The 13,801-nt window shown below is 39.0% G+C and overlaps 1 protein-coding gene and 1 pseudogene across 1 annotated transcript in view; both read left to right on the top strand.

Annotated features, from left to right (window-relative positions):
* The first annotated feature begins 7,768 nt into the window (after nt 1-7,768).
* Nucleotides 7,769-13,801, top strand: part of Hmgn5 (high mobility group nucleosome binding domain 5) — an 8,486-nt gene continuing 2,453 nt past the window's right edge. The window contains exons 1-5 of the mRNA XM_031366964.1: nt 7,769-7,997; nt 9,752-9,775; nt 10,314-10,343; nt 10,594-10,647; nt 12,642-12,776. Coding sequence (XP_031222824.1) covers nt 7,983-7,997; nt 9,752-9,775; nt 10,314-10,343; nt 10,594-10,647; nt 12,642-12,776 — 258 coding nt within the window. The 5' untranslated portion in view covers nt 7,769-7,982. The remainder of the gene's footprint in view (nt 7,998-9,751; nt 9,776-10,313; nt 10,344-10,593; nt 10,648-12,641; nt 12,777-13,801) is intronic.
* On the top strand, nt 11,370-11,601 carry LOC116095482 (annotated as a pseudogene).

The following is a 13,801-nucleotide window of genomic DNA, read 5'->3' as shown; positions in this document are numbered from 1 at the left end:
GGGTAGAAATGTAAAGCCAAATAATTGCCATGAAATACGTTGTTATATTAGGTATATAAATTCATTTTGGTCGATTAAGCACAGCAACTTAAAATAATTTGTGATTTTTGTTAAGATATATATGTGTACACACACACATATATATGATCACAGTTGCACTTATCCTGAATATTCTTCAGTTATGAAAATCTCCTTTTGCAGATCTAGTCATCTAACATATCTATCCACATAACTTAGGAGGGCCCTACTTTGACAATACTTTACAAAGGAGAGGAAATGAAGTCAGAATGAGTCTTCCATTTTTTTCTTTTAAATATTTATTTATTTATTTCATGTATGTGAGTACAATGTCGCTGACTTCAAACACACCAGAAGAGGGCATTTGATCCCCATTACAGATGGTTGTTAGTCATCATGTGGTTGCTGGGAATTGAACTCAGGACCTCTTGTAGAGCATTCAGTGCTCTTAACTGCTGACCCATCTCTCCAGTCACTGGGTCTTCCATTATTAAGATAAAGATATCCTCACTGAAAGGACATCTCCAAGTTTCTTGTTATATGGTCTGTGAACACAGTTTCTATGCTTCTGAATGAGCTGTTTAAATTATTGTGGTAAATATTAAATTTAAAAGGCTAGTAGTGGCTTAGATAAGATGTATATACAGCATTGAAAAATTTTGAAGTAAACTTCCAGATGTTTTTTTCTGATGAGGATGAGTTTAAAATTTTATCAAAGATTGGATGACATCAATTCTAATACTTTTCCAGATGGGATACTAAGAAAGTCAATTTTATTTGAGTTCTCTAAAGGAAAAAAAAATCATGCTTTTCAGATCCATTTTGTGATCATGTCTTATGGAATATACATTTCTATATCCAGCAGTGTTTCATTCTCAGTGTGGTTGACTTCAGTTAAAACAGAATAATTTGTCACTTGGCTCCTATTACTATTCAGCTATTAAGAACAAGGACATTTGGAGTTTTGTAGGCAAATGGATGGAACTAGAAAATATCATCCTGAGTGAGGTAACTCAGACCCAAAAGGACATGCATGGTAAGTTCTCACTGATAAGTGGATATTAGCCAGGAAGTACAGAATACCTAGATAAAACTCATAGACCCTATGAAGTGTAACAAGCAGAAAGCCCCAAGTGAGGATATTTCCCATTCCACTTAGAAGGGGGAAAATAATCATGAGAAGCAGAGGAAAGGAGGTACCTGGGTGAGAGAGAGGAGGGGTAGGGTAGGGGAAAGGGAGAATAGAATCAGGTAATAGGGAGGGGAACAGGAGAGAAGTCCAGAGGGGCAAGAGAATGAATGAGAATAAGCAGCCTCAGCGGGTAGGAGATGAGAGGTGGGGTGGGGGTGGGGCTCTAGAAAGTACCAGAGACCTGAGAGATGAGAAACTCTCAGAACTTAATGGAGGTGACCTTAGCCAAAATGCCCAACAATGGAGAGAGAGAACTCAGAGTCCACCTCCAGGGCCTCAAGTGGAGGGACAGAGATACTAACCCACAGTCAAAATTTCTGACCCAGAGTTGTTCCTGTCTAAAAGAACAGCAGGGATAAAAATGGAGAAGGACTGAAGGAAAGGTGGGTCCAATGACGGGCCCAACTTGGGATCTACCTCATTGGGGGTTGTGGGTGAGACACCAAGGCCTGACACCATTACTGATGCTATGATGTGCTCATAGGCTGGAGCCTGGCATGGCTGTCCTCTGAGAGGCCCTACTCAGAGAGCTGACTGAGATAGATGCAAATCCTTACATGCAACCATTGAACTGAAGTCAGGGACCACTATGGTTGAATTACAGGAAGGATTGAAAAAGCTGAAGGGGAGAGCAACCCGATAGGAAGACCAGCAATCTCAATCAACCCAGAACTTAGGAATTCCTAGAGACTAAGCTACCAAAACAAGAGCAAAGAGCATATACTGGCTTGTCTGAGACCCCTGGCACATAGATAGCAGAGGTCTGCCTGGTCTGACCTCAGTGGGAGAAGATGTGCTTAATACTTAAGAGATTTGAGGCCTTAGGGAAGGGGAAGGCCTAGTGGGGGAGGGAGCACCCTTTTGGAAGCAAGGGGGAGGAGAAATAAGATGAGGAACTGTGGGAGGGGGGACAAGAAGCAGGGCAAGGACTGGAACCACTGTGACATCTCTCCAGGCCCCATAAGTCTAAAGACAGACTAACCTCAATGACCCAAAATCGTTACACAGTTTACAGCAGTGCTTCAGTCAGTATCTTATTATTTTATTAGCTGTGCATTAATGTCTACAGGATAAGATAGAAAGTAAAACATTTCAAAATTAAGATTTAAAAGATCTTATATCTTATTCAAGAAAACATAGATAATATTTATACCAAAATGAACATAAAGTTTAATAGGAAAAGTTCAGTAATTTTTCAGGAAAACTGCCAAGAGATGAGATTTTCGGGCTTCTTCCCACAGAAATGAGCAGCTATCCTGTTGACACATGTGTTACTTGACTTGACTATAATAATTATCCCTGTGTGTGTGCATGTGTATACATGTGTACACTTTAAGTAGGTATGACTATTTTTAACATTTTAAATAGTGCCATATTTAAGTAAACTAGTAGATGGATTTAAGGAGAGTAGAAGACTTTAAAGCTGAATTAAGAAAATTCCAAGCTGGTTTCAAATAAAGGAGGGCACTGACTATAACTTGGAAATCTTCAGATGACATCTGGCCATTAGAAAGGGAATTTACAATTTTATTTGAAAAGCATTCCACCAGTAAATAACGGATGGAAACATGAGAATGTGTTCGAAGATTTTAGTGGTTAAAACCGTTGTTCACTGAAATTATCGGAGAGAGAGAGGCAGAAAAAGAACATAAAATCACCAAATTTTCTACTTTTAATACAGTTAAAAACTGATAAGAGGATTAAATTCAGAATCTTAGATAAACAAACAGAAATAAATATCTGAAGAGTCTCATGGGCAGAGGTGCTTCTTGAGTTTTGAACTGAAATCTAGCAAAATTTGTGTTTAACATATCTTGTAATTCATTAACATTTCTGTTGAGGTTCTATAATTGCTACTATCCGAGCTACAAATAAAATCTTCAGAACAAAAATGAAAAACAAAATAAAATCCTGCACCACCTCTGATAGAGGGCCACAGGAAATGCATTTAAACTCTCTGTGCTTGATTTTGCTGATCTGTATTATAAGAGTATTGAACTAGAACATCTCCAGTTAGTCTCTTCTAAGCTTTGATGTCTGAATGTTTAAAATGTAATTTATTTAATATTAAAATTAAAATTTACTGTTTTGTTTTTCCAATTTTTTTCTACCACTAGAAGCACACCTTCAAAAGGCATCTGTCAGGGGGTCAGCTCAGAACTTAGTGGTTTATTAGTCTTGAACCTGGAGAAAGAAAGTCTTAGATTCTCAGTTTTACAATGTTTCAAGATCCAGTCTCAGGAAAGGGCTACCAGTAATCTATGTCATTTCAAAACTGATTGCTCTGATTGATGCATTGGACTCATTCTGGGTTTAATGTTTATTTTACCATAAAAAAACCAACTAATATATTCAAAATATTATTATATTTATTTTTGTTATAGTAATATTTATTGTGTGCAAATAATATTAAGCACTTTTCAGAAGTTTTTTCACTTTTTAGCATATAGCAGGAATTCTTTTTTTTAACTCAATACTTTAAATATTTATTTTTATATGTCATTTATATTATACACTTCATTAATGGGTGTCAATCAATTTAGGCAGAGCTTTATTGACCCAAGTAGTTATTAAATATTTACTGAGTGAAAAATAATATCATATAAAGAATATTTGCCAGAGGAAATTTGCATTTGTCCCAGTAATATTTTTTCTTTTTTTATTATTTTCTTTATTTACATGTCATATGATACCTCCTTTCCCAGTTTCCCCTCCAAAAGAAAAGAAAAAATAAAATAAAATAAAAAAACAAAAACCCTGTTCCTTCCCCCCAACACTGCTCACCACCCCACTCTCTCCCACTTCCTGGTCCTGGCATTCCCCTACACTGGGGCATAGAACCTTCACAGGGCCAAGGGCCTCTCCTCCTATTGATGACCGACTAGACCATCCTCTTATAGCAGCAATTCTAATGATAACCAAATGTAACCAAAGCCAGAGGTACTTTAACATGAAAAAGATGATATTTATTACCATTTATTACCACTAGTACCTTTGTGATTCCCTTGAATGTAAAATAGTGCATTGAGAATATTTTTATTATTCATATATAATATATAATATATTTGAACTGAATGTGCAGAACATCTGAAGATCGTTTTTCCCTCTTAACTCCCTGCCATCCCTTCTCTCATATGCACATAATGTTAATATTTTATTTTAGATTCTCTGTGGCAAACATTTTTAATGTTGATATATTTAATCTGTAAATTTTACATCTTCCTATCCCATTTCCCACTGGTTACTGAATGGCCATGCTACAGTTACTCTAAATTGTGACAGTCATAGTAGGCACACTTAATAGCCAAGGGAAATTATCCTGTGGATAATTGCCAGGCAATCAGTATTCATAGCTTTTAATAATAAAAAAAAAGGAGAAACAAGCTAGTGTAATTTTAAAAATAAGTGATCCATTAAAAAGTCTCACATTGACCATTGCATAAAATAAAATTCAGACTGTGTAATAATTTATCAATTTTGGAAAAATAATTTGTAACTATGGTAAACTTTGCAGGAGAAACCTGGCATCGGATGTGATGAAAAATATCCAGAAAAGAAAAAGAAGTTTGAGTCAATTTCCAAGTCAAAGTTGGGCATGACCAGATATGGTGTTACCTACCTTTGATAGGAACACTTGGGGGCAGAGGAAGATGGATCTCTGTGAGTGCCAAACCAGCTCCATGTAAGTAGAGTTCCAGGTCAGCCAGGCTACATAGACCTTGCTTGTGGAACTTGGTGGTTTAATCTAAATTATATCATATGGGCTTTGATAGGCTGAAATGATTAGCAAATACTTTGATAAAGAAGTTATGCTAGGCTAGGACTGTACCATTTGGTATATTTGGTAGGTGACATTGTAAGTAATGGAGCTTCGGACACAGGTAAAAATGTCACAAAGGCCAAGAACTAAATGAAGTTGGCTGGTACAAAGGACACCCATCTTGTTTAGTACTTAAAAGAACTATGGCTGGGAGGTGGTGGCGCACGCCTTTAATCCCAGCACTTGGGAGGCAGAGGCAGGAGGATTTCTGAGTTCGAGACCAGCATGGTCTACAGAGTGAGTTCCAGGACAGCCAAGGCGACACAGAGAAACCCTGTCTTGAAAAACCCAAAAGGAAAAAAAAAAAAGAATTATGGAGGTGGGGTGAAGAGCTAGATAAATGTTTCACATTTAGGTAATCTAAAAATTGGAAATCACAATTTGGACAGGTTGGGCTCCAGGGAGGAAAGACTGAGCAAAGCAGGAAATCGCTGACTAACCCTAAGAGGGACCAGAGTTCACTCGGACAGCACATTTAAAGTTGCCTCCAACTTGAGATTCACCTCCCTGAGTTCATCTTCATCATTTGTTTCAATTTACAGGGACTGGGCAGTCTGTTTCCCTAACAAGTCCAAACTTTGCAGTGTTAGAGTTGTAACAATCTCCACAGGCATTCAGGGCCAGATACCAAAACCTCAGTTTGAAAAGGAGCCTTGCCACCCCACCCCCACAGCATTATTAACTATAAACTTCACAATTCAAATAATATATGCAACTTTGATTTGTAAATACATATGCATCTGTTTTCTCAATCCTACAGAGCTACAAAAATCCTTAAGGGCAGAAACTGTGTACTGCCACTTTGCATGCCACAGGGGGTTGCATTTTTATAAGCAAATCTACAAAAACAAAAATCTAACCCACAAAATAATGGTAAATAAGAATATGTTGAATGGATGCATTTCATCGCTAACGCGTTTTCATTCTCTTCATTTTTCTCTTATCCTTATGAGACAATTCTTATATTGAAACCAATTTTCTCTCAGAAAATCAAATTACTGAAAGATACCTAGGTTCTTCTAACAATGCTTTCACTTAAAGGTAACTAAAAGGCACTTCTGGGGCTGGTCAGATGACACATAACTGCAGGCCAAGGAAGCAAATGTAAATGCGACTTTCAGTTGTCTACTTGCATAAGAATGCAATGTGAAGTTACTGCAGGAGGTTCAGTAGGTCTTAGGGTAAGTGGTTTGTTTAACTCCCCAGGCTAAACGCTAGGGCAGATGGGAGGAAACTCGAAATGATGGCTCTGTCAGAGTGCGTTTTAGATTGAACAGATGGTTTGGTAATATGTAAATCACATAGGCAGTCATATTTGGTTTGTTTGTTTGTTTGTTTGTGTCTAGAATGACTTGAAACTCAGCTTCTCACTGTTACCAATCCTGGCTAGTACTCTTTGAAATGGACGGTCTGGTTTTTCTTTAAGTTAGAGGAACATTAAAAGAGTTGGGGGAGGGGACGCAGTGAAGCAGGGACTCACTAGGTATCTCTGGCTTGCTTGATGTATGTAGACCAGGTTAGTCTTGATCTCACAGTGATCTGCCTGCTTCTGCCTCCCAACTGCTGGGATTAAAGCCATACAGCACTAGGCCAGGGCCTAAATTTTTAAGTAACTGTTTAAAAGCTTAATTTTCCTTTTTGATTAGACTTTCAGCTTAGGGAATACAGACTGTTGTTGAAACACTTTTAAACACAATTAGCTCTTTCAACAACTGAAGCAAAACACATCTCAAAAAAGGCTGCAGGAACCCGGCATGCTTAGTTCCAGTAACAATTAGCAGCCCTCGGCGCTCTGTTTTAACCGGAATTATTTCTAAGCATCTTATTCTTCTTTTTTCTCCATATGTTTAGGTCTCAGACTGTGACACTAGAAGACAAATGGAAGATTCTCAGAACAGAAAGCTGCTACTTAAACACTGTCTGTGAATAGAATAGGTTCAGGGGGCACTTCCGTGGGCCAATAAAATAAAATAAAAATAAATAAGGAGACACCTCAAGTTTCAGTGATAAACGATAATAAATGCTTTTGTTTTGTTTTCTATGTAGTCCTAAATCTCATCTTTGAATTACGAATCCATTAAAGTCAATGTTTTTCCTCTGGGTAGACAGACCTCTGCTATTACTGACTTCCCGCGTGGCCCCATTTAATTCTTGCTCGACTCCCTCCAGGCGGAGTACTAGGTCTTTTAGAAGGTAGGCGGCCTGCAGGGGAGTCCTGCTCTTCCAGGTCCCAGATTTATTGCTCCTCTCCACCTGAGGGAGGCGCGCAGTTCTGGCACCCTTCTAAAGCCAGGACCACAGTTCAGCATTGGCGGGAAGTTCTCACGACCAGAAACGTTCCCACTCTTTTTCAGATCTCTAAACGGGTGATCCTGTCACTCCAACCTCGCCCTTTTGCTAACTGGGAAAGACTGGAGCTTCTGGCTCAATCCAGTCTCAAAAGGGCCCGCCACCCTGCGCGAAGAAGGAAGCGGGGTGGAGATCGTGGGGGGGGGGGCACAACTGTTTGAGCTTTCGCTTGTCGTTCGAACTTAAAAAAGGGTGAAAAGGCAAGAGAACTGGATTTCCTGCTGGTCACGTTGGAGCACTAGGCGTCTGCTAAGTGCGTGGACTCCGGCACCCTAGAGGCAGTCAAAGCCGGCAGCGTACGAGGGCTTCGGGCAAGTTCGCGGGCCACGCCTTCCGAACCGGCCACCTCCCCTCATTGGCCTGACAGCCTGTCACTCCAACCTGGCTCCCACTTCGGGTAACCATTCACGTAGTTTGGTTGCGTCTTGGCGTGTTTAATGTTGCCAATAACGAGAGATTTTTTTTAGGGGGAGGGGGGACGCGAGTACATATCGTGCTGCAATTAGTTCATTGAAAACTCAGTCGCTCGCGGAGCGGTCAGGCAGAGACTCCTCTCGGCTTCTTTCCCTCCTGCCTAAGGATCTCCTACGGAGAGCTGCAACAATGCCCAAAAGAAAGGTAAGTGAAATGGGAAGATAGACGGGATATTAGCTGCCGAAATACATATTTCCTACCGCAGAGATTTGTATCTTTTTGAAAGATCATTTTGGCTTCTAGTTTGATTTTATGATGTTCTGAATGGAACGCGAGGGAAAGGTAGCGATCCGTCTTGTGTTCGGTTTCGGAAGGTCTCGTATGCAACTGGTAGTTCACTTTTGGCTTGTTTTGTTTAAGGGAGAGAATCGTTTGAGAGGTGTCTCCATGCTGAATTACAAACAGCCATAGCGCTGTGCTGTCGCTTCCTACCCCACCCCCCTTCCTCCGCTTACCCTATTGGAGAACTCTTCTCCCAACCACACTTCCAGAGCCAGCTTCCTCCTCTACCTCCCGTTTTTCTCGGGGAACCGTCCCGTTTGGAGGAACGAAAGCCCTGGCTTTCTCTTGTTTTTGCCTTTGTTCTTTCCGTTTTCTTTTTTCCTTTTTCCCCCCTCTTCCCTCCTCCACTTCTTGTCATGCCAGATGGCTATGCAATGGTAATCCTGTGCCATTAGGCGGCGCAGACTTCAAACTGTCCTAGAGAAGGGAGAGATTCACCGCTGTAATTAGAAACTTTAGATCTGAGAGATTTGGCACTCTCGGAACTCTCTAGTTAAAGGTGGAAAGGTGATTAGGGAGTCACGTCCGAGAAACTACTGCCAGCGTTGGATGGTGGGGTGGCGTGAGATTAGGTCACTTTAGACATGGGGAGTTGATCCGAGCTACCAAGGGCTACAGGTCTTCTGTAACCCTTCACTTCAAAATTCCTGTCTCCGCGCAGATATAAGTTGAAGCTCAGTGTTTGTGTGTTCCTCCACCACCCCTCCCCGCCCCGAGTATCTTACAACTAAAATGGAATGCTGTTTCATTGCTTGGTGAAATCATAAAATGAAATATTGTGTTAATGTAAGAGCCTTACGATTGTTTTTATATTCTTGTGAATCCGTCCGCCTTCCGTATTCCTAGAACATAGAAATGAGGCTGAAACTCCACAGAGCTCTGGGGCTGTATCATTGAAATAATAGCCTGGTAATTCCCAGGGTAAAGGGCTGCTCAGATACCGAAAGCAATTGTTTCTAATCACCACCCCCCTTCCCGAGGCTCCCGCCGCCGGGCTCTTTTCGTCTTGTGCAATGGATCTTGCTATTTTGCAGAGCTGACAGCAACCTTGTAGCAGGTAGTGGCGGGAAGTTTTAAAATCCGCCTCCTGCTTTTCTGAACAAAACGTTGACGTTAGAACAAAGACGTCCTTCCTTGAAAGAATGGTGGGATGATTGTTCTGTATGCAGAACTTGAGGAGGAAAATAGTCCATAATCAATAGAGCTGGTCAGATAGATACAATTGCACAGCAAACATAAGGCAAGAAAGGGAAACTGCAGGAAGCTCCGCCTTCGTTCGTCCCGCCCAACCCTTGTTTTGGCTTTAACATTAGAGCAGGTGGATTTCAAAATGAAAATGGTGTGTTCTTAAGAGACGTTATTTATTCAAAAAGATTACACTGACTCGTTGTAAACCCGTCTTAAGCATGACCTTGCATTTTGGTCCAGGTTTCATATTACTAAAACACTAGGTGTAGAAGAGGGGTTAGAAAGCAGCACGTGGCTGCTGGAGCGGGAGCCCAGGGGAAAGTCACAAGTATCTAAAGTTGTAATTACAATCCATTGGCGACATTTTCTGCCCTACATGTGTATATTGATGATCCTCTTTCTTTTTTGTATTTTCTCCCTCTACATAGGCTGCAGGCGATGTGAGCCAGGAGGTGAGTGTCTTTAGTTTGTGAGTTTCTCTGTGGGGGAAAAACGCACCCATTTTAGAAACTAAAGACACATAACTAGGTAAAAATGCTGGTAGTTATAGTTGTATCACATGAGCAACTAATGTTGTGTATGCCAGTGCTGTGTCAAAGTACACACACAAAATATGACAGACGTTTTGACATTTCGGACCCTACTGTGCTTGTTATAAGATCCAGAGAGCACCTTCTTTGACTCAAATTCTGTTTTGTCAGTCAGTTGGTGAGCAAAAAAGGTATATTTTCATTTTAAAATGTGCTCCTCGGAAATAGCCATCTTGCTGATTTATCTCAGTGAAAGAAGCTTGTCATGAGATTTTATCCCTTTAGCATATGAAAGGTTTAGGGGCTGGATCAGATGTGTCTATGACATTTCTTAACAAAATTTATAATCACTTCCTTAATAGCAACATTTACACAGTGCTACACCAAATATTTTCTCAGTAAAAATAATTCTAGATTTGTATAATCATAATTCTTTTGGCTTTTTTTTCCCCACTTTCAGCCAAAAAGAAGATCAGCTCGACTGTCTGCTGTAAGTGATATTTATAAAATGCTACCCATGTATCATGGAATCGAGTTTTTAGAATTGGGAAAGCCTGCATAATATTATGTTTAATATAAGGGTTATTTGGAAGGCTTATTGGAGAAACTTTACACATTAAGGAAAAGGGTTCTTTTCCTAGTGCTTGGTTTAAATCATACTTATGGATTTCATTGTTAGTGCTCTTTCTTCAAATATGATTTCTTCCTCGTTTCTTACATAATGACATTTTCTGATGCAGATGCCTGTGCCCTTTACACCGGAGTTGAAACCTAAAAGAGCATCAACTTCAAGGGTAAATATTCAAATTATAAGGTTGAGGAAAATAATTCGTTTAGATATGAATTGTGAAAGTGCACACAGCTAATTCTCTCGTTTTCTTCATAGCTTGCTTAGACAGAAATCTAATGTGTAATATAAGACATATAGATCTACTGGGTGGTGAATATTTGTACATGTTTTCTGATTGGTAGGTGTGTCTTAGCATTTTTATTTGGTAGTTTCAACACAATATCATAACTGTAAAATAAAAAATGTTGGTGGGTAGCCCCACTAAATGCATATGCCTTTGAGATTTACCAATATTCTTGGGAAAACGAAGGCCATAAACTGCAATAACTCAATAGTGTATTATAATAATAATGGTAACTAATATTTGATAATGCTTCAGGAAGTGCTATCATGTTTGTTGCTTTAAATGGAGTCAACTGATTTTATATAGACTTCGGTGCTTGTATGTTATAGCTGATGAAAGGCTGAAAGAGAAGTAAAATCAATATTAAGTTCACTATTAATTGCTTTATAAACATTTTTTCTAACAATTACAAAACTCAGAAAAGATTAAAGTTATAAAAATATTTGATGAGGGGAAGCTTAGCAAGCAGTGTTCCTCTGTGGCTTCTGCTTCACACCTGCCTCCAGGTTCCTGCCCTGACTTTCCTAGATGGTATACTATAAAGAAATCCTTTTCCCCCTCAAAATAATAATAATAAATAAAAAAAAAAACTCCACAAGAATACAATTACTTGGCAAGGGAGACACCATGATCATGAAGGTGGTTTTTCCAGGGAAAGGCTTATTATCCATTGCACTCCAGATGTGATCATGAAGGTGGGTTTTCCAGGGAAAGGCTTATTATTCATTGCACTCCAGATGTGCTGATCCCTGTGACTTCCCCAGCTATAGGGAACTTGACTACACAATTGAAGGTAGTAGGAAGGGGTAGGGGGACTGAATTAGTGCTTTCCTCTGTGGGGGAAATAATTGTTTACGTCATCTAATCTCATTTTGTGACTGAAGACACAGCAAACTATGGTCATTCTTGTAAAATGCTTTGATATTTTTTATTTAAAAAGCTATCTCAAACATTCGATTTATATATTGATGCAGCAAACACTAGCTATTGAACTGTTCTGCAAGTTGCACTGAGAGTGAGAGGGTTTATTCCTGAAGTACAGGAATAAACTATGAGGGGTGTTATATAATCATGCACTGTAAAAAGTACCTTTCTCAGATCTGTTTCTTATTTGTTAACAGAATAATAGCTTTTATGTAAATTGCAGTATATAACTTCTAACATAATACCATATACGTTTTCTCAATTTCCCAACAATGTCCGTGATATTATCATTTTATATATGAAAACACAATCTGAGAGACTTATACCATTTCTCAAGTTCTTTCTATGTAAGTGAAAGACCTGGGTTTAAACTTTTTTTCTAGCATCTGGCATCTTCCTACTGTATATACACATATGCAATGTACTTTCTTATAGCAATCCCCCCCCCAAATAAAAAGGTTTATAGATACAAAGATTAAAACAGCTGCATCCTATGGTGATCTCTTCTAGATGTGTTCTAAATTGATGTTCTAACATGACATTTCTCTTAATTGCTACCAATGAAGACTTTATAATTAACACAACCTTCTTTCTAATGATTAGACTAGGCAGTAATAAACTGACTTTAGGTACGAGACATTCAATTTATCAGTCTAACCTGATGCTGGGAATTGTACCTTGGTGGGTACTAGTCAACACTAACTTGGTACTTATCATTACACTCATCATGAAAGCATATTTATTTAATTTATATCAGTGTAACAATGCATTTTAATACTGCTTTAGGAGTATCTCTGAAAGAGTTATATGTTAATTTTATTGCTATCAGATTTATGTGTAGTATGTTAAAGCTCTCCCTAAATTATTTTATCAGCTGCTAATAGATCTTTAGTCATTGAATCAACCTAGCAGCTAAAGTCTGTATTTTTTATTTTCATGTCACTGGGCAGAAAACCAAAACCACAAATGTCGTGGAAGAAAACAAAGAGGCAGGTACCATACCAATTCCTGAAACCAAGCCAGAAGATGTTAAAGAAGAATGCAATGTGGAAAACACTGAAAATGGAGAAGCCAAGATTATTGAGGTACCTAGAAATATATCTTCTTGAAAATTTAACAATGCAAGTGAAAATAGTATTTGCCTTTTAGTTTAAAAACAGAACTAGTAAATGAACAGTTGTTCTATGGTAAAATGCTGTCTGAATAGAAAATGAATGGAAAATATGAGCTTTGCAGGTAGCGATAGCACAAGCAGTTGGTTAGCATTAATATGGATTTAACAATGCCAGTAAGAATGACTTACAACAAATATAATTTTCTTATTAAATATAAGCCAAACTTTAATTCCTTTTGTCAACATGTAGACTATTTGTAACTTCTTTTCTCAGAAATGACATTTTATTTCTTCTATAGATGATAGAGTAAACTATCATAGAACTTTTTGTTCCAGACAAGGTCTCCTGTAGCCAAGGATGGCCTCAAACTCATTATAGAGGCAAGAATGACCTGGAACTTCTGATCCTCCTTGTCTCTACCTCCTCTTTTGGTCCTCCTTACCTCTACCTACTAAGTGCTATGATTACACCTAATTTATGTGAGGCTGTTGACCCAGCTTAGAGCTTCATGTATTCAAGCACTCTATCAACTGAATGACATGGCCAGACATATATCATGCTTTTAATGAGTGCCATATATTTAATTTGTACTACATTTTTGGTATTCTAATAAAATACCTAAAGTGAGGTATCAAATCAAACATGTGCATATATGTAATATCTAAGTAATCATTGAGGATTTTCAAGTAATGTTTGACCCCCATTATCTCTCAGACACTGAGCCACCACACAGCATAGACCAGCTCTTATGAGGCACCTAACCCATATACAGCAGAAGACTGCCAGGTCTGGTCTCAATTAGAGAAGATGCACCTAACCCTTGAGGGACTTGAGGCCCCAGGGAGTGGGGAGGTCTGGTGAGATGGGGGTAGGGGTGGGGACATCCTCTTGGATACAGGGGTGGGGTCAAGGGAAGAGGTATGGAATGAGGAGGAACAGTCAGAGGGTAGACCAGGAGGGGTATAAAGACTAGACTGTAAAAAAGTATTGAAGAA

Source organism: Mastomys coucha, chromosome X, assembly GCF_008632895.1.
Source record: "Mastomys coucha isolate ucsf_1 chromosome X, UCSF_Mcou_1, whole genome shotgun sequence".
Taxonomy (NCBI): domain Eukaryota; kingdom Metazoa; phylum Chordata; class Mammalia; order Rodentia; family Muridae; genus Mastomys; species Mastomys coucha.
This window is presented reverse-complemented; position numbering and strand designations above follow the sequence as displayed.